Source organism: Athene cunicularia, assembly GCF_003259725.1.
Source record: "Athene cunicularia isolate RWA chromosome 13 unlocalized genomic scaffold, athCun1 chr13_part1, whole genome shotgun sequence".
Classification (NCBI taxonomy): domain Eukaryota; kingdom Metazoa; phylum Chordata; class Aves; order Strigiformes; family Strigidae; genus Athene; species Athene cunicularia.
The window spans coordinates 12,119,582-12,139,337 of NW_020799117.1; the positions used below are offsets into that span (position 1 = coordinate 12,119,582).

The following is a 19,756-nucleotide window of genomic DNA, read 5'->3' on the forward strand; positions in this document are numbered from 1 at the left end:
CCCCCCTAACCAAAAATGGTTTTGGGTAGAAGAAAAATGTCATGCAGACCTTGCCATCAGAAGTGCTGGCACTGTGGGTAACCAAGGGAAAACCCTACTCCCACTGCCCGTGGGCTGACAGAATGTGTTGGGGAAGATCCTCAGCGGGTCCCACAGGGGCTTGCATCTGCAGAATGCCTTGAAAGCTCATTAGTGAGTCGAGGCACTCTCTGGATGTTTCAGCTAAATGAGCCTTGCACGGGGACCCAGGCGAACTGTCCAAACCCGTCACTCATGCCAGTGTAAAGTCTGTGTCATCTAAGGGCAGAATTGATGGAGTGGGAAGTTTGGATGCCATGACAGCTCCTGTGCGCCTGACGGAGCGGGGGTGCCTCTGGGAAGTAAATTCCCTCATGCCCCCACCCACCTGACCTGCTTGGGGGTCCTTGGGGCTGTGGGTGAATGCTGTGGAGACATCCCCAACCCCCTCAGGGCTGCCCTTGTGGAAATGCCTCCCTGCCTTTTTATTTTTCCTCCCCCATTTTTGAGTCAAATGATCAGCAATGGATGTGCCCAGAGCAGGCACAAGCCAAGGGGCTGTGACCCTGTCAGCGCTTTTTCTTGCCCTTGCTGCGATGCCGACTCTTTTTCTTGCGGTTTCTCTTTGCAGCTGAAGAAGTTGCTCCTCTCTCCATCGCACATGCCTCCAAGCTGTGAGGCTCAGCGGGATGGAAGCACCCGGCGCCTGGGGACCCCTAAGTCCCGACCCACACGGCCCTACACAAAGGTACTTCTCCAGCAGGCAGACCTCGAGCCCGTCCAGCACCCACCTCTTGGGAGCCATCCTAAAGCAGGTCACCAAAGGATGGTGTCAGGGAGCATGGGCAGCCTCTGAGCTGGGGGCTGTGGACGGGGAGAGCACTTCCATCCCTGTCTGAATGGGGGTTGCAGTCTGGGCTCAGCAAAACCTTCAGGCTTTGTGCTGGGCCGAGAAATGTCCTCATTTGGATCCAGTGGGGTCAGGCACCTCCCAGCTTCCTTGAGCGCTGGTTTGTGAAAGCCCCACGTACTCCCTGGCTACCCCCTTGCCCTCTCCCCGCTGACTCACAGCCCAAGCTGGGAGCTATTGGCCAGGGAGAGCTGCATGCCGTGCTGCAGAGCTGACCCCATCACTTAAGCTAATCTCCTGAAGCCCAGCAGAAGTTGCCATCAAAGATTTTTCTACTTGGCTAATGGCAATTGTGCGGTGCATTAGGCCCGGCAAATTAGATTGCCTGGGAAGAGCAGCAAATCCCTCCCAGGGAGAAGGAGCATCACTGCGTGCCGGCTGCTGGAGGGGCAGCACTTGGGGCAGTTGGGCTCCCGACCCCGTGTGCCCGTGGAACCCCCCTGGGGCATGGGGCTGACCTCCAGGCAGGTCAGGATGCTGATGGCCTGGAACTGGGGTGTTCAGGGATGTGGGGTGTCTCTGTCAGCCTGGGGGCTTCTCATCCCATGCCTGGTACTTGCATCAGGTTGTGGCTGGAGGGCTCAGAACTGACTTTCTCCTCTCTCCTCTTCAAAGGTGGAGGGGCCCCGGGAAAGGAGGGCAAGCGTCCCACAAGTGCAGAGCCGCAGCTGCACTGAGCTGCACCGGCACCTCACCTCCACTGCCCCCTGCCCCCAGACCAAAGCCCCCCGGGCACCTGAGGAGTGTCCCAGCAGCCGCCACCACTTGTCCCCAGGTGACTGTGCCCATCACGAGGATGACAGTGACTCCAGCGAGGACTCGCTGAGCTCTGGCGACTCGGTGACCCCCTCCTCCTCAGCAGAGGATGGCTCCAGCAGCCAGTTCTCCTGCGAGGGGGAGATGCACTCGGTGGTGGAGCTCATCCGCTACATGCACACCTACTGCCTGCCACCGCGGAAGCTGCCCACCCGCGACGCTGCCGACGCCAAGCCCCAGCCCTGCAGCAGCCCCTTCAAGAGAGCCAAACCAGACTGTCCTGGGCAGCCTGGCCTCCCTGGCAGCGCCCAGAGCCGGCCAGGCTGTGCCTGGCAGGCAGCCGCAGGTTGCAAGAAGCCTGGAGCATCCTTCTCCATCCTGAAGGAGCTGCTGGCACGAGACCTGCTGTGCGATGTGAGCAAGCCATACCGCCTGAGCAAGCCTGTGTACGCCGCCCTGGCACGGCCGCCTGGCTCCTGCTCCCCTGTGCCACCAGCCCAGGATGGGGAGGATGCCACTGGGACCTGCACATCCAGAGCCAAAATGGCACCAGAGAAGGGCGAGCCACGGCAGAGCCCCAGGGCTGAGGCAGATGCACCGCAAGAGCCGTGTGGCCTCGAGGATGATGCTGGGAAGCGTACGGGAGTCCTGGGCACAGCCCCAGGGAAGGTGGCCCGCAAGCAGGAAAGCCCCGTTTACGCTGTCCGCCGGTCCAAAAGACTCAACCCCGAGCTTGGCCACTGGCTCTCCTTCCTTGACGAGCCACCCCCCGAGCCCTCTGTCCCCCAGGAGGCTGGGGACAGCTGTGGCACACTGGCCTCCAGAGAGCCTGCACTGTGCCCAGTGCTGGAGGGCTTCTCCGCTGAAGAGCCCGCGGCCGAAGTGGAGGTGGGGGACACAGCACCACTGGTGGAACCCCAGCCCCTCTCCCTGGGCTCCCCGGGGGACAGCGAGGTGGGCAACGGGGCTGAGAGCCAGCGCTGTGCCCTCCTGGAGCAAGCAGGTGAGGGGAGCCGGGGGGTCTCACTCTGCTCGCCCCCCCGCAGTGCTCACATGCTGCCTGTGGCACTGCCGGTGCTGTCCCTGCCACGGGCTAGTGCTGCTGGCCAGGCGCCTGGCACTCAGCTGGCAGTGAAGCTGTGAGCTCCAAGCACAGCCAGGCCCTGACCTATGTGCCATCTGGCTGTGGGTCCCATGCATGGGGAGTTGGGGGCCTGTTCTGGTTTTGGGGTGCTGTTTCAATCCATGGGGGCCTTCTGCCTCAGTTTCCCTATCCTTATAACAAGATAAGGGAGTTGGTATAGCACTAACCCAGCAAGGACCAGGCTGCCCATCCCTCTGGGTCCCTCTTCCCTGCAGGCTCGCCCTGTGCCTGGGCGCCGGGGTTCAGCTGCACTGGTGCCCCAGAATCACAGCTATCTGCAAGCGCTTTGTGAGCATGAATGGCTCAATCCTGGCAGTGTTAGCCCTGCTGCAGACACTGCTGCCTCCCAGTTGGGCAAAGCCTACGATCCCCAGCCCCCTGCCAGGCCATGGTGGGGAGAGGGGCCCCAGGTCCTGCCGTGGGCACTGTGGGCACTGGAGGGAGCACAGCTCCGCTGGTAACGCTGCTTCTCTCCCTGCCTTTCAGAAACACCCAGGTGTCTCACGCTGTCCTTGGCACAAACGTAAGTGTGCATGGGGCTAAATAAACCACGCTGGGGCTGGAAAGCCGCCTTGGTTTGTCTGGCTGGGCATGCGTCTGCAGTGAGCAAGCAAAGCTGCCTTTGCAGAGCAGACTGAGCTGTGCAGCTGGGTGCGGGGCTGTGGGGAGCTGTGGCCATCGCTCAGGTGCAAGGAGCTCAGAGAGCCCTGGGCTGAGGACAGGGCATTTCTGCATGCCAGGGGCAATGTGTCCTGGAGCTCTGGCTGGGACAGGGAGGGCACGCTGCTCATCCCACTGCCCCTTGCACCCCTCCACGGGGTTACTCCATCAGGCATTAGCTATGGTGGGAGGGCTCGCTGGTAGGCAGCGTTTTTCAGCTTCTGTTCATGTTTGGGGGGCTGCAGTTCACCTAAATACCTTCTCTCTCCTCATTTTCTGCTCTTCTCCAGTGACTCAACCTTTGGGAAGAGAAACTTTGAGCCAATGCTGACTGTGGAGCTGTGTGGGACAGCAGGTAGGACAGGCTTTTAATTTTTTAATTTTGCAAAAGTCCTCCCTGGGAGGGGGCAGATTTACCCTAAATTCAGCCTGGAGTTGCTGGTTCCAGCCAACCCCAGCTGAGCAGGCGTGTTCGTCACCTGGTCCGGGAACCCCCCTTTGCTCCACAGGGCACTTCCATGTGCTGCCTCACCTCCACATCCGAGCACTGCAAGCAGCTGGCAAGCTGCATCCCCCATTGCTGAGGGGACATGTTTGGGATGGGAGGGGCAGTTCAGCGGGCCCCTGCATGAGTCAGGAGGGAAGGGGGAGTCCTCTGATCCTTTCCGGGATCAGGCATCCTTTTTGCCCAAGTGCTGCTGGATGGATGAGGCTGCAGGGGCCAAGCAGCCTCCTCCCTTGCAACGCATGGTGCAGCCCAGATGCTGGGATGGGACGGGGCAGGACGGCGGGGGCAGAGCTGACTCCTGCCCTTTGTTCGGGGGGGATTCAGGTCTCACACCACCCACCACTCCACCGTATAAGCCCGCCGAGGAGGACCTGTACAAGCCAGACATACCCCAGGAGCCAGGGAAGGAGGACGGGACGGCTCCCATCCCCGGGGGCGGAGGGGACACAGCAGCCTCCCGGAAAGCCCCCAGGAAGCACCCCGAGAGGACAGAGCTCTTCGCCCACCTGAGCCGAGCGGCCGGGCGCCCCACGCTCCCTGAGCAGCAGGGCGTGCTCAAGCGGCCTTTCTCCCGCTCCTTCGGGGACCACGACTACTGCCAGGTGCTGAAGCCCGAGGCTGCCCTGCAGAGGAAGGTGCTCAAGTCGTGGGAGCCCCCAGGCCAGGTGGAGACAGAGCACAAGAGGAGGGTCCCGGCCGCCCACTACCAGGGGCTGGACCTGGGCAGCAAGGAGGCAGGCAGTGAGATGCTGTGGAAGGACGGCGTCAAGCAGCTGAGAGACCAGGAGATCAGAGCCAGCTTAACAAAGCACTTTGGCTTTCTGGACAGTGCTCTTGAGGACGAGGACATGGTCTTCTGCAAGACCCCCGAATATGACACCGTTTTTGAAGACAGCTGCAGTGAGAGTGGCTCCCCTGTGGAGGAGGAGGACGAGGAGGAGGAAGAGGAGGAGGAGGAGGAGCACGGTGACACCAAGCTGTGCCTGCGGAGAAATCCCCTTTCCAGGACCAGTTTGCATTACTGTTCCCGGAGCAGGTCCAGCTCGGGGTCTTCGTGCTGCCGGTCCCGATCGCCTGCAAGCAGACGCACCTTCAGGTACAGGGGGCCCATGGGGAGGGCACTTGGGACCATTCTTGCCCCCTGAGTTTTTGCCCCAGTGAATGGCAGCCCTGGCTCTTTCTGCTCTGCTGGCCCAAGTAATAAAGATGCTAAGTAATGAAATAAATCTATTGAAATAACTGGTATTACGTCAGCAGCTGCTCAAACATCAGCCATGGCCAGAGAAAACAGCACTGGGGCAAAGAAGCCAGGGTTTTCCATGGCGCTGGGAGTGATGGGGCACGGGCAGGGGCTGGAGCCGTGCCTGGGATGGGGCAAGCTGCCAGCTGGAAACCCCCTCCAGCATCTATCAGAAAGGACTTTCCAGTGTCCTTTCCAGTGCTTCCGGACCCCCATCTCTCCTCGGGTGCCAGTGCTCTGGAGTGCCTGCCTGCTGCTGCAGACACCACATGCCCAGGCTTCTCTTTGATGTTTGAAGCTTTCCCTGCTGGATCCCCCCACCCTCCCGGGCTGACATCCTCTCCCTTGCTTCCCAGGTGTGAGAACAGCCAGCAGTGTCAGGGTGGGAGTGGGCACCGGGGCCAGCTGGAGAAGAGACGGGAAAAGGCCATCGTAAGTGAGCAGGGACCTTGTGTTGGGACAAAACAATGCCCAGCCCTCAGTTCATCTCCCGCTGCAGAAAAGCAGTGGTGGAGCCCGTTAACCCTGGTTTCAACATCCCTTGGTGCAAGGCCAGTGTTAAACAAGGACATGGGGGTGGAGGGGGGAGAGAACAACCCAACATGAAGCAGAAGCCGCCAGGCAACAGGCAATACATGGAGTCATGGGCCAGAAATGCCCAGAGCATCCTATAACAATGCTTCAGCACAGCTGGCATTGGCAGTTAGCAGGCTGAGCGGGGGAATCCCTGAAGCTACTCAGCCGTTACAGATGCAGTCCTGCTGCAGAGGCCGCCTCGTGCACCAGGAACTGCTGTGTGCCCATGGGTGGGAGCTGGGGGCGTGTGGGCCTGCGGGGAAATAAATTGGTCTTTTGTGCTGTTGTGCTGTGTGTGAGTGTGCGCACACACACACACAGAACCCTCTGGCATTTTCTTCCTGCAAAGCAGTTGAATTTTGCCCCTAGCAATTCGTGGGAATATTTCTCAGCATCTTCACCAGAATAAGCTGAAAAAGCTGCAGGAATGCAGCAGAAATTTAAAACAGAAGAAGGGGGTGGTGGCTGCTTCAGCCTGGATATGGCCATCCCCTGCAGCCATGGTGTCCTGGGGCTGACACCCATGAGCTAGCTGGAGTGGGGACAGCTGGACCCTGGAGATGTCAGGCTGTGCCCATGGCAGTATTGCCCCACTGCAGCCCCATTCCCAGTGCTGACTTGTAGGGGCTCCTTGACGACCTCAACAGCACAGAGGCACAGGGTCCTGGGGCCTGAAACCTTTGCTTGATTTGCCAGGGGGAAGGCAGGGTGGTGTATATCAGAAACCTCTCCAGCAGCATGAGCTCCAGCGAACTGAAGAAACGCTTTGAAGTGTTTGGTGAAATCGTGGAGTGCCAAGTCCTGTCCAGGACTAACAGGTGGGTGGGGAGTGCGCTGTGGTCCGGGGCTCCAGCGACTCCAGACAGCCACTCTCTCCAGCCAGCATCAGCACTGCCGGGCGGTGCAGGGTCACCCCCGCATCCAACTGTGTGTGTGCGAGTGACGCAGTTGCGCTGGTGGGGTGAAGCACTCTGCACCACGCCAACCCCATCGGTCAGCCGAGCCAATGGTCTCAGCGCTTTGGGCGAGGAGATCAGATCAGTGTGTGCCCAGGTTCAAGGGCACAGGGAGGGCTGGTGGGATGGAGGGACAGCAGGATGGAGGGACAGCGGGATGGAGGACAGCGAGATGGAGGGACAACGAGATGGAGGGCCGGGGGCACAGTGGTGAGCAGAGCTGTGTCAGAGGGACTGTGGGGCCCGTCGCATTTTGAATTCTTTCTCTGGTTGCTCAGGGGGGATAAATACGGCTTCATCACCTACCGGTATTCAGAGCATGCCGCCTTATCTCTGAAAAACGGCACCTCGCTAAGGAAGAGGAACGAGCCTTCGTTCCAGCTCAGCTCTGGTGGCCTTGGGCACTTCTTCTGGACCAGATATGCTGACTTGGGTAAGAAAGCATGAGCTGCTTTTTCTAAAGCATCTCGTTTATCAGCACAGGGCTGTAACGGCACACTGCACTGCTGAACCCTAGTCATGCAAAGATCCTAAACCTCTTTAGAGCCTGCAGGAAAAGCCCACTGGCTCTCCTATGGCTCATGTAGCTGCTCTTGGCTCAGTCAGATGGCTTGGGAAACGGGGGGGAAAAAAGAAAAGCAGCTAGGGTGAGGGCCCAGAGGGTGTTGGCTGCAAAACATAGCATCATGCCTCAGGGCTGCTGGGTCTCAGCTGACCACAGCCCATCCTGTCTTTGCTGCATTTCTACACAGCAGTGGATAGTTTCCAGCAGAGAAGTCCCTTCCCAGTCATTAAAGAGAACAGTCAGCAACATCTCATTAGCCCACGAGGTAGTCTGGGTGGTTTGCTGCTCCACAGGGCTGATTCACCACACTGCACACGCACTTTTGAGCCAAAATAATGGGACTGAAGTGTGCTGCAGTTGCATTAACTCTTCCTGTGCTGTGTGGGCTTCTGCAAGATTCAACTGAGTGCATTAGCCAGGGTCTTGCTGGACTGTCCTTCCACAGGTGGTAGGGCTGCAGTCTGAGCTAAGGGACAGGAGTGAAACCCTGTGCTAGACCTGCAAGAGAAATGGGTTCTAGGCTTTGCTCAGCCCTTGTTGCTGTGTTCTTTGGTGTTTCACAGACACTGCACATTCATTTCTGTATCTTCTGCAGGGGGTAAAGTGTTCTAGTATCCCACTTCATGCATGAGAGACTGAGGCTCAGAAAATAAAGCCCTGTCTTGACTTATCTCATGACACCCAGTCTGACACAAGTACTGCCTGATCTTTCAGTACCTCTCATCTGCTCCAAGCAGCATTCCCTCTGACTTTGCTTTTGTGTGCAAATGGCTGTTGTTCATCTGAATAAATCCCAGGGCCTCTCATTTTGGGCACAGAGAAGATAGGAAACAGCACCCTGTGAGGAAGGTATTGGCACATGGGTGTGCAGTGCTGTGGGGAGGGGGCCAGAGCTTCCCCCCTGCATAGAAGAACCCCCTTCAGTGCTCCTCACCTGCAGATTTCTGCAAGGCCAGAAGTCACCCCCTTATTGTGCAGCCTAGCTTGTTCCTAAAGTCCTGCTCATCCTGGTACAGGATGAGATGGGGAGCCCACGGGCAGAGGTGAAATGCAGCTGTGCCATTCATGGCTCATTCAAAAATACACACCCAAAAGGGTTCAGCTACTGTTAAATTAGGCAGCCTTATTTGTGGCATTTGCTGAATTTCCCTGGCTTGTGGTGGCACTGTTTGTTCAGCTCTGATGGAGGGCTGGGGAGCGCTGCAGGCAGGTACTCCCCTCCCCACAACCGGCACGGCTCCCGTGGGGTCAGCCCCATGTCAGCGCCTCAGAATTCAGCTGCACCCGGCAGATTTTTGTGCACCTGGAAACAGGTATCTGTGGTGTGTGACCTGCCGGGATGGGCAATGCTACAGCCCCTCTCCCCAACAGCTCTTCAATCGGGGAGGGACAGCACAATCCCCACTCCCTCTCACCATCATCACCACGTCCAGGCTGGCTTTGCAGTGCCAGGGTGCAGCATGCCAGTAGCGGAGGAGTGAGTAGTGCCCTGCCGTGCCTCAGTTTCCCTCCCTGTCAGGCAGCGAGCGTGCTTGTGTGCCATTCCCTGACCCGGCTGCCTTGTGTCCCTGCCCTTCCCAGATTGCAGCACGGAGGAGTCCTCCTCAGCTCCAGTGAAAAGCAAGTACGAGACCATGGATTTCGACAGCTTGCTGCAGGAGGCCCAGCTAAGCCTGCATCGGTAACAGCCTTAACCTTGGAGGAATACCTCAATACCTCAGTCAAGGCACTTCCAATATGTTTACGTTTTCAAAGAAATTATTCAGTCTATGGAAAGCGAGAGAGAGCGAGAGAGAGCGAGAGCACGCACGCACGAGAGAGAGACTGCTGTCCCTTCCGATCGATGTTTACATTGAACAAAGCTGCTTCTGTCTGTGAGTCCCCATGGTGTTGATGTCTCACTGCCACACGTTAGTCCCCCCGCTTCTGACTGGTTGTTTTAGGGTGAGCCTAGGAGCCCCCAGCCCCTCTCCTCCCTTCTGGACCCCCCGTGCTCCTGCCGCGGAGTTGCAGCTGTGTTCACCATAACATTTTTTTGTCCGTAGTGTGTGATGATGAAATTGTTAATTGTGAATAGAATCAGGATTATAAACTAATTTTTAATAGAAGAAGAGAAAAAAAAAGTATATACTTAAAAAAATGTATTTATGGCTCAGATGTACTGTAATTCAGATTTATTGTACCGCTTCCTTGATTTTTAACTATGCACTGTAATGAGGCACTTGCCACTCAGCAAATGGGGGGGGTCAGAGCAGAGTCACGGAGCTGGCATTCACCCATCAGCCACAGGGGCACCTGCCTCCCCCGCCAGCAAACCAGGGTGCTCAGCAGTCACGTTGGGGTCACCCACTTTGCTGTCAAAGCCATTCTTCCTGCTTGCATGGCCCAAGCCCCCCAGCCCCCAGCCCAGCTGGGTCACAGCACCCAGACACTGAGCTCGGTTTTGGTGCCTAATGGAGCCGGCGGGCAGTGGGGCACGCCAGCCCCGTGCCATTCTCACCGTGGGGCCAGGCAGCTTTGCAGGCGTGAAGGAGAGGGATGGTAGAAGGATGCACTACCCGCGGTGCTGTGGGACTGATGCCTGCTCCGGCCCTCCGCTGCCTTTGGAGACAGGAGAGAGGGGCCGGGGGGCCGGAGCCGGTCGGGAATCCATCCGGTGGGTCCTGCCAGCACAGCCTGGGGCATGGGTTCCTCTGGGACCCTGTAAGGGAGCTGCTTCTCTCTGTCTCCTTAGGTGTCTAGGAGACCAGCCAGGCTGAGCAGCTTGCTCCCTGCTCACTTCCACTGCCTGCAAAGCAAGCGGGGTGAGAAGACCCATCTGTGATCCCCACCCGGCAGCCAGCCCAAAATTCAGAGAGGCAGGAGAGGGCACAAGCAGTGCACCAAACACCCGTCCCACCCAACGCCCTGCCCGTGTTCTGCCTGGTACCTGATAAGCCATAGACTTCCCCAGCACCCAGTTGGCCCCCAGAATCCGTCCTCCATGCCCACCAGCACCCCATGGCATGCTTGCCTGCTCTGCCTCTGGCCGAGGGCCCTCAGGGCTGCCCCGCGGTGCTGGATTTAAGGCATGCTCAAGCAGCACCCCCCTGAAATTTTCTTGCAAACTTGCCCGCCATCTCCAGCTGAGGTGGGAGGGGGAGAGATCCTGCCACCAGCTGGAGCAAACCTCACCACGAGCTGACCAGAGGCACTTTTTCCCAGGGAGCAGGAACCTTGCTGCTCCTCAAGCCATCACCCTTATCTCCATTTATTTTTCAGACCCAGAGACCACTAGGGATTCAGCCATCCTCTGTAGATAGAATATTATAGCCTTAACTCTGCCAATAGATAGATTAGAGTCTTCTGGGGTCTTCCCTCGATATGACTTGGGGGTTTTATTCTCATTTCCCTGGTGTGGGTACTATTTTGTCTTGCAGGGAGTATCACCAAAGCCTCCAAAATTGCATGAGATACGATGCCAAGAGCTTGAGCCCTGCCACAGTGGCCCTTGACTCTGGGGCCATGTGTGCAGCTGGTCTCTGCTGGCAGCACTGATACCAGCACAGTTACCAGGCTATTTCTCCCTACTTTCAGGGAAGCCATGGTTCTGATGACAACCAGCCTGGCAGCGTGAGGCCTCACAGGCCACTGTGGGGTTTGAACTGTGGGTCCCCAATATGCCGCTGGTGACGACCACTGTCAGGGAACAGTCCTTGTGCCATTTCAGTCTCAGCAGCAAGGTTCAACATCTCTCCTGCCACAAGCTCCCCCCACTTGTCATCCCATCTTAGCAAACACGAGCAGCTCTGGCCGAGACTTGAGCATCTGCTATTGGCAATTGCCTCATTGTAGCTTTGCCTTTTTCTGTCCTAGTATTTCCTCACAATGATGATGTTTACATGTGATTGCTATAGAGCTTATGTAGAATGTATATAGCGACACATTTAGGGTGGGTAGTACTGTCCTGTGCTGTGCTGATGTTTTTCAGAAAACGATCAATCCAAAAAACAACAAAAAAAAGCAAAGTAAGTGGAATTCTTCCATCTCCCACTCAGCCGAGGGCACCGAGCCCCCACGGCCGGGCCCTGCTGGGGATGCATCAAGCGTGGCAGAGGGGAAGGGTTAGTGCAGAGCTGGGGGGGCTCCAGAGCCAGGGGACCCCTCTCCTGGGGGATGACTCAGTCGCCTCCCAAGCATTGGTTTTGGTGTACCCAGATACAAAATTTCACATCGTATTCCTGCGGCTGGGCCCCCTGGGTCATCCCAGAGCCCCTGCCCATGCCTGGCTTCTGGTTATCAAGGCCAGTGCATGGAAAGGGGAGGGCTTGTCCTGCACAGAGCTGATCAGTACTGCACCTGTAGGGTAGGAGGAGATGCAATAAGTGGTCTTCGTGGTGCCTAAAGCCTATAAGTGGGGTGGGGGTGGTTTTTTTGGGGGTTGGGGTTTTTTCTTTTTTTCTCCCCTAAATTGGGACGGTTCATTTTCCCTCCTCCCCTAAGAAATTTCTCCAGGACTTATGCACTATGCTCAGAGGTGTGCAAGGAGCAGAGGCACAACTGTGGCTGGGGCAGCCCTCTGCACCTGCCTGCACCTGCCAGCCCATCGTTGCAGCAGGGAAAAGCAGGGGGCACATTCTGCCTGCCCCGGGGGCTTCCCCCAACTTTTAGGACTGGGTGAGAGTGGAGGGTGTTCAGCTCAAGAAGTACAGGTCTGCTGGGTTCAGAATCCCTCACGCAGGATTTGTGGTGAAAAATAAGTTTTCACTTGATTTTTATTTTTTTAATTTTTTCCTTTTTTTAAATATAAAGGTGTCTAGCTTGCAGTGCTCAAGTCTGCAAAGGTGCAGGAAGGAGGGCTCTGGCTTAAGGGGCAGGTGAGAGCTCACTCCCTTAGTGGCCTGTGACTATTTCGGGTGCTAACGGCGGAGCAGAGCAGGAGCAGAGCTATCGATGCCCGGGCACTGCGTGAGGAGAGGCAGCCCACGCCGCTGGGGAAGCCAGAGGCACCCAGCACTCTGCAGGAGCTGCCAGGGACGGGGATTGTCCCCGCCCAGGGATTAGCTTTACATCCCGTCCAGCCTCTGGCATCGTGGCAGGTGCCCTGGCATGGGTGCAGCTCGGAGCTGGGCACCCCAAAAAGGGAAGTCTTGCATCCCAGACCCTATGGCAGCTCCAGGAAGCTGCCCCCCACCCCCTGCGAGGGCTGGGGCTGCAGGGCGGCCAAAAGTGCTACTTCAAAGAGAAATTGGGAGCAAAAGGGTTTATTACGGTAGGCAATAAGTAAGGAGGAGATTTATTTTTGTAAAAATATATGACTATAGAATGTCTCCCAGTAGTTTCCTGCAGGTACTGTGGGGAAATGCTGAATGTGAAGAGTTTCATGATAAAATGTCCCTTTGCCTTTTTTGCACAGATTTGCCCCAGAAAAACTTGTTCAGGGTGGGTTTCTGGGTTTCTGGCTGGAATCAGGCAGAATCTGCAGGAAGGAGCAAATGTTTCTGAGTGTCTAGGCTGAATGCACAGGACAATCCCGGGTTTTAGTTTTGATGCTGCCCCAGAGAAAAGGTTTATCCCGATTCCTACTCAGCGCAGATGGTTGGGCTGCACATCTTTAATTGAGCAGCAGCTCAGTCACCACGTTACAGTCTTGAGTGTCTGATTTCAGCACTGGTCCATGCAAAGGAGTGTTGCAATTGCAGACCAGCACTTTTTTTCTTTCTTTTTTTCTGTTTTGTTTTTTTTTTCCTTTCTTTTTGGAGGTATGCTGAATACTGAGATACATCATTGTTTGTAGCTAAGCCTTGACACCCTTTCTGTTCTAAGTGTTGCAGTCCATCCCTGACAATCTGAAGCAATATAGAGCCAAATGCAGCCTTTGGGTTTCATTCCTCTTCCCTCACCCACCCTGGGGTCAGGAGCAGCAGCAGCAGCCTGGCCGCAGCGCCCATGGCCATGGCCACGGCCACAGCGCCGAGCCGAGAGCCACGCTGAGGTAAATACTGGGTTGGGGAGGGAGTGTGTGTATGCATGTGAGAAAGAGAGAGAAAGATTAAATTGATGCATTTCTTGAGAAAGGTGTAAGAATTTCACCTAAAAAGGGGCACATCTGCTTTGTTATTTATAAAAAAGCGCTAATTCTGTCTTTTTCTTCTTTTTATTTTTAAAGTAAAAGGACACTGCTAATAATTATTAGGGGCCAATTCTGCCTCCCTCGTGCTGAGTAAGTACTACTTAACTCTGCAATTCTCTACCTGTGGAGTAAGTAAAAGTAGCAGAATTGATCCCTCTGTGATTAAGAATCAAGTTTTTAGTATTTTTTTTTAATTGGTAGTGGTTTTTTATATTTCACTTAATTTTTTTCCCCGGTTCCGTTACGTTGTGTCCTTATTTATGTAATATACTTTAACCTTAAAAGATGGCATGGATTCTTATGCCTTTCCTTTATTATTATTGTTATTATTTTTAAAAAAGAGATTTATTTCTAGTGTGATTTAACTGTCTACCTTCTAAAACAAGAGAACGTTTTCTTGTATTTTTACATTGTCAGATTCTATAGTTTCATAGATAATTTAACCAAATCGCTCAATGTATTATCTATATCTATCCATTGGGTATAAAAGTTCTATTTTAAATTGTGTAAATACTTCAGAACTGGCTTCTTTTTCCAGACTCCCCTGCCGCGGAGTTACTTGTTTACATCAAAAAGACTGTAGACTCTCTACGCTCATGTACTGTAAATAGTGAAGTGATCTGCCTATAACTAAATGATAACATATATACTATAAAGTGGAAAGAAAGAAAAAAAAAAAAAAAAGGACCAAGTCTGTGCTGCTAATACTTCAGTTTATTAGTGGAAGCCTGATTGGGAGGAGGTGTTTTGCTTTGCAGAACCTGCTTTGCTGCACTGCCTGCCTGGCAGTGGGACAGTTGGGGTACGGCCAGTGCCAGGGAGGGTGGTAGACCCCCCCAAGCTCACTCACAGCAATGCTGCACCACTGCCAGGGATGCAGCTCCCGTGGGGGAATATCCCTGTGTGCTGCTGTTATAAGTGTGGCTTCTTCCAGTTTAACTCGTGCAGAAAAAGCCTGGGCTCTGTACTCTGCACTTTGGGAGCGGTGCCACTGCCACAAGACCCATCGCAGAAGAAACCCCCTAGAGTGGAGGTGTTAAAAATGAAGTGGGGCACACACCCCTCAAATTTGCTTGAGTAGGAGTAAGAGACGGCAAGCCAAAGTGTGGGAAAGACTCCCAGTGGTGACACAGCAAGCCTGCGGTGCAGGACGGCCCCTGGATGGTCCCGCCGGCAGCAGGAGAGTGTACCCCGGGAGCCAGCCTGCTCTCCCAGAGACACGGCCCAGCTGGCCAAACCGCTGTGTCCAGCACAGGGTGTCCTGGTGTCCTGGTGTCCTGGTCATCGTGGGAGCCCAGGTTGTGGAAGGGAGGGGATGGAAAGCCTGGGCAGCTGGCGGCAGCACGGGGGCAGCTCCCCCGCAGCACAGGGTGCGCAGGAGCCCAGCACCAGCCATCGGCCCTGTGAGGGCTTGCCAGGCCAGAGGCATTGCACTGAATTTACCCAGAGCACGGCATGGTGATGCTGCCAGGCAGGAGGACCTCAGCAGCCTGAAAGGAGGAGGTACGCAAGGTGCTGAGCTATCCTGGATATCTTTTTCCAGACGATTTGCACCAATTTAGGCAGCTGCCCTCAACCTGCCCATCTCTGATGCCGCACAGCTGGTGAGAGCCCAGCGTGGGCTCCCCTGCCCAGCCAGAGAGCCAGAACCAGCCTCTCACCCTAAAGCCAGCCCCTCATCTCTGTGACTGCTGCACCCTAAGCTGACGGGAAGCCTGTTTCCCTGCTGCTTTCCACCAAAATATGGGCTTCAGGGCCATCAAACAGGAGTATTTTTCTGAGACATCTGGGCACAGTGACGCTGCTGCCAGTGCCAGGACAGATTACAACATGAAATCACAAGGTGGAAATGTGGGGATACAGCTGGGGCAGCTGGTGCTGGGGTGCCTGGGGTGGGTGCACAGGGACAGGAGCAGGGTGCCTGGCTGGCAGGGCTCCTGGCTGGAGTGGGGGCACACACGGAAGGGTCTGGACGGAGGGACAGACCCACAGCTGAGGTTTGTCCTCCCAGCTTGACCTGTGCCATCCAGTGCTGCGTTCCCACGCAGCTTCCTGGAAAATAAAGGACTGGTATTGTTGCTCGAGTGTTACCCTGCAAGCAGACCTAGGGACTGAAGGGAGCTGTTGGTGAACTGCAACATCAATTCAGCAGCTCTATTAGTCCCAGCAATTACTTCTGACCATTTGGGGAAAAACCCACTGCGACAGTTTTCATTTGGGTATAACTTTGTGATGAAACAGCTTCTTTTCACACAGACAGGTGCTGCTTTTGGAGCAGCTTATATACAGCTGCTCTTGGGCTGTGGGAGGGAAGGGAGGCGGCATCATCTCCTGCACCAGGCACACCATACCTTGTGGGAGGGGAGAATAAGTCAATAACGGGTTTTTGCGAATAGGGACAGCTTTTGTTGCTGACCTTGGCTGGCTGGCACCTGGCAGGTGGTGTGGGCAGCAAGTAGAGTCAGCAGCACACAGCAGGCACAGCAGGAGCTGCAGGGGCAATGCGGGCAGCATGGCAGTACCCACATCTGCCTGGCTGAGCTGAGCTGGCTGAGACCACAGCTGCTCCAGGCTCCACTGCCTTGGTGGGACCCCCCTGCCCCACAGCAAGGGCCCACAGAAAGGCTTGTGGGTGGGCAGGGAAGGCAGGGGCACAGCAAGGCAATGCCTGCAAACACTGCACCAGGCTTGTGCTCCTGACCAGTGTGAAATGTCTGTTGCTTGGGATTCATTGCACTGCCTGGCAAACTGTCCTGGGCTGCCCTTTGGAGTTTCAGCTCCCACCTGTGGCCTGGGCAGTGGCTTCTGGCACCAAATCCTGCCCTGGGCTCTGCTTGGTGCAGGAGCTCCCTCCTCCCCAATACAGACCTCAGCTCCTGGGCCATGCAAAGTCCATCCAGGCGGCTCTAGAGGCCATACTTGGAGTAATGTATGGATTTGCCCAGTCTCAGCATTTATCAGTCCCAGCTCATTGTCTAGGTGTCTTTGCAGAGAGGAACAGGGACAGGTTTGGTTTCTCTGCTCCCTGCCAGCTCTGGGACCTCTCTGCCCACTGGCCCCACTGTACCGCCCTCCCTGCCCACAGCAGCTGCCCACAGGGATTCCTCCCAGCTTTCCTTCCCGCTCCTTCCCAAGCTTTGCATCTCTCTCCCTAAGGCACCTACACCTCCTGCCTCGGCTTGCTGTGTGTCTTTAAATGCCAGTGGAGAACTTTCTCCAGGTGCTGCTGGTTTTGGGTCCCACAATCTCTTTTCCCTCACTCTCTTCCCCTCAGTCTTTGGCTGGATACATTTTAATTTTTCATATGCCATCCCTGCCTCCAAATACCTTTTCAGTCTCAGACTTGGGGCACTCTTGTTTCTCAGCAGCCTCCTGCAGGTCAGAAGGCACCATCCTCTCCCCACTAGATTTTCCAGCCCTCATCCTTCTCCTGCAAAAAACCCCACCGCCCTGCTGACTCTGAGGGAGTGTTTCCAGCTTCATATGTCTGCAGACTCTTGCTGCCTGCAGTACACAGTGGACCACACTCGGCAGTGCCCGAACAGACCCTTTGGTGACCAGGGCAACAGCAGCAAATCTTCCCTGGCAGTGGGTGAGGTGGTGGTGTGGGGCTCTCAGGAGGCAGCTAGCTCCATGCAGCTGTGCAAGAGCTGCCATTCTCTCTCCTTTTCTAAGCGCCTCTGTTTCCTTTTCAGTTTGACATCCACAAGGACCCCTCCTTGCTCCCTCAATTGTGCTTTGCTCACCAAGAGCAAGCGGCCGCCTGTGCAGAGGTTGGCACTGAAGGAATATCAGGCAGCTAGAGAGAGCAAGGCAGCATGGGTTTGCCAGGAGCTGCCCTCTGCCTAACTGCTGGCTGGTCAACAGCCTGCAGAGCAGAGGGAAGGCACCTCCTCATCACCTTAATAATAGTGATGATTTCAGAGGAAAACTGCCCACGCTGCAGTAGAGTACAAGCACACAATGCCCCGGGCTCTCAGTCACCCCAAACCACTGAAGGTTGACAGCCCAAGCAGAACCTGCTAAAGGAGGGCACAGAGAGAGGGAAGATTGCCCTGGAGCCTGGCATAAAATGTTTATCATCTGTATCTGTTCACACTGTCTTCACATCACTTGTAGTCTTCATTGCAGTGGGTCTGCAAAAGAGCAATGTCTGCCTGGAGAGAGGCAGAGAAAGGATTTGGCTCACCACTGCTAACTCTTGGGTGAAAGCCCTGGCTTTTGTCACCACCACTGTCTCCATTTATCACTGCCAGCTACTGAAAGTCAGCTCCAGGCAGCAATTCAGCAGCCCAAGGAGAAAAGACAACTCGTGCAATCCCCCCCGGCAGACTTGGGCAGAGGAGGGAGGGGTGCTGCTCAGAGCACCCTCACTCTTGGGGCTCAGCTCATCTTCCAGCTTGCTTCCAGGAAACAGAAGTCCAGGTTTGCTCTGCTGGGTTTTTGCAATCAGACAAAGCCAATCAGCACTGAAATGTTCTTGTATTAAAAAGGGATACAGAAAAATAAATGCATCTGGCAACTAGCTATTGCTTTCTCCACAGTGCTTCTGTTACATGAGCTCTGTCCCTGCTACTGAATTGACCCTCCCTTCAGTCCTGCGCGGTGGGGGGCACCCCCACATCATTGTAGCTGTAAGGCCAAAGGTAAGAATTAAAAAGCCTGTTTGGTTTGGCCGTGCACTGTTTTGCCACATGGGCTGCCCATAAGTGGCCCAGGAGATACCAGTAGATTATAGTGGCTGCTACCTGCAGCTTCCAGCATCCACTGGCCATCCAAACTCCTGAAAGAAATTAAGGAAATCAATTTTTCTTCAGTGAAAGGATCAAGAACTTTAATTAATGAAGGATAAAGAAAGAAGATTTTAGGCTAGGCAATTTGCAGGCAGCAGGTGCAGCAGCAAGGCTGGAGCTGGCCCCAGCAGTGTGCAGTGGTGGAGCAGCAGCTTGTGTCAGCCTGTGTCTGCAAGCAGGGCACAGTAAGTGACCCAGAGTGAGCCACAAAATCCCCACGGGCTCCTGCGGGGAGCAAGCCCTTCTGCAGGCTCCAAGTAGATCAAACGGAGGATTTTTCCTATGCAGCATCCTCTTCTGGGGTTGGGATGCACGCAGCAGCATGGCAGTCAGCTGGTGCCACATGCACTAGGGGCAGCAACTGCAAATGGAAAGCAGCAGTTTCGTGCTTTGGGGGAACAGCAAAACCAGGTGAGCACTGCATAAAGCCTTAGTCAACTGTGGAAAAGGGATCAGCAGTAGTGGAGTGTGAAGCCACAAACCCCATGGCAGGGTAGAAAACTAACAATAAAGGACACACTGGTTTGGAATAAGAAACATCACTTGGAAAGTACAGCCAACATATGAAACATCTCCATGCAGTGGTCCAAGGTCATAAGAAAGCATTAGGGAGCAGGTAATAGGCAGTAAGATGAAAATGAGCCTGTGCTCTGATATGGAGGGAATAATTCTGCCTACCCCCAGCAGGTGCATTATGTCAGAGAAGACCGAGAGACCAATACCATCAGGAAGAGATCTGTATGATGAATCCTTGTGAAAATCACTAAAAGAACAATTGCTTGTCTCAGCATTTAGCCAAGTAGAGGGTCCTTGCCTGGACAGCGGCTCAGAAATGTTGCTTGGTTCAAGTAATACGAGTTTAACAAGTCCTCAGGAACCTAGGAGCAACCAGAGCAGTCCAGTAACACTGGTTTCTGCAAACACCACAGGCAGCACAGTCTCACGTGGACCGTTTTTTGCTAGGACGCTGTCAGTATGGCTTGTGCCGACAGCTTCTCAGAGTAACAGGACAGAGAGAACATAGAAAGGAGTAGCTTTTAAAATAGTAAAAATAAGCTGCCTCCATCCTCCTCTCTCCCCTGCCCTTGAAATAAAGGAGCCTTCTATTGCCTCCTGTTTCTGGGAGAATCTAAACTCTAAGACTTGGCACCTCCAAGGAGGGAAGGAGGGAGCAGCCCTGAGTAGAGCCCTCTGGCCGCTCCCGGGGGAGGGCAGGGCGGTACAGCCACCCGGCCGGGGGGCAGCAAGGGAAACTTGCTTTATTCTTCCTGCTTTATTCTCTGCACTCACATGCTGAGGGCAGGTAAGAACCTGGGCTGTGCTGAGGCAGGGAAAAGGACCGGCCGGGGGACACAGGGAGAGGCTTTAAGGAAGGGCGATGGCCAGATGTCATCTCAAGAAATACCTACGGGAGGACCGGGCTGAAGAGAAGTTACCCAGGCGCGGCCACACAGTTCCTCCGCGCCCTGCCCGCCCGGCTGGGCTCGCCCCGGCACGGCCGCGGAGCTCCCCGCGGAG

At 55.2% G+C, this 19,756-nt stretch overlaps 2 protein-coding genes across 2 annotated transcripts in view; both read left to right on the top strand.

Annotated features, from left to right (window-relative positions):
* PPARGC1B (PPARG coactivator 1 beta) overlaps positions 1-13,443 on the top strand; it is an 18,318-nt gene extending 4,875 nt beyond the window's left edge. Inside the window, exons 4-12 of the mRNA XM_026858546.1 lie at positions 650-766; positions 1,544-2,687; positions 3,315-3,351; positions 3,779-3,843; positions 4,321-5,092; positions 5,593-5,668; positions 6,509-6,630; positions 7,047-7,201; positions 8,915-13,443. Coding sequence (XP_026714347.1) covers positions 650-766; positions 1,544-2,687; positions 3,315-3,351; positions 3,779-3,843; positions 4,321-5,092; positions 5,593-5,668; positions 6,509-6,630; positions 7,047-7,201; positions 8,915-9,018 — 2,592 coding nt within the window. The 3' untranslated portion in view covers positions 9,019-13,443. The remainder of the gene's footprint in view (positions 1-649; positions 767-1,543; positions 2,688-3,314; positions 3,352-3,778; positions 3,844-4,320; positions 5,093-5,592; positions 5,669-6,508; positions 6,631-7,046; positions 7,202-8,914) is intronic.
* A 3,485-nt stretch (positions 13,444-16,928) lies between these two features.
* LOC113485419 (E3 ubiquitin-protein ligase Midline-1-like) overlaps positions 16,929-19,756 on the top strand; it is a 9,202-nt gene continuing 6,374 nt past the window's right edge. The window contains exons 1-2 of the mRNA XM_026858547.1: positions 16,929-17,033; positions 17,141-17,218. Of these exons, the coding sequence (XP_026714348.1) occupies positions 16,929-17,033; positions 17,141-17,218 (183 nt within the window). The remainder of the gene's footprint in view (positions 17,034-17,140; positions 17,219-19,756) is intronic.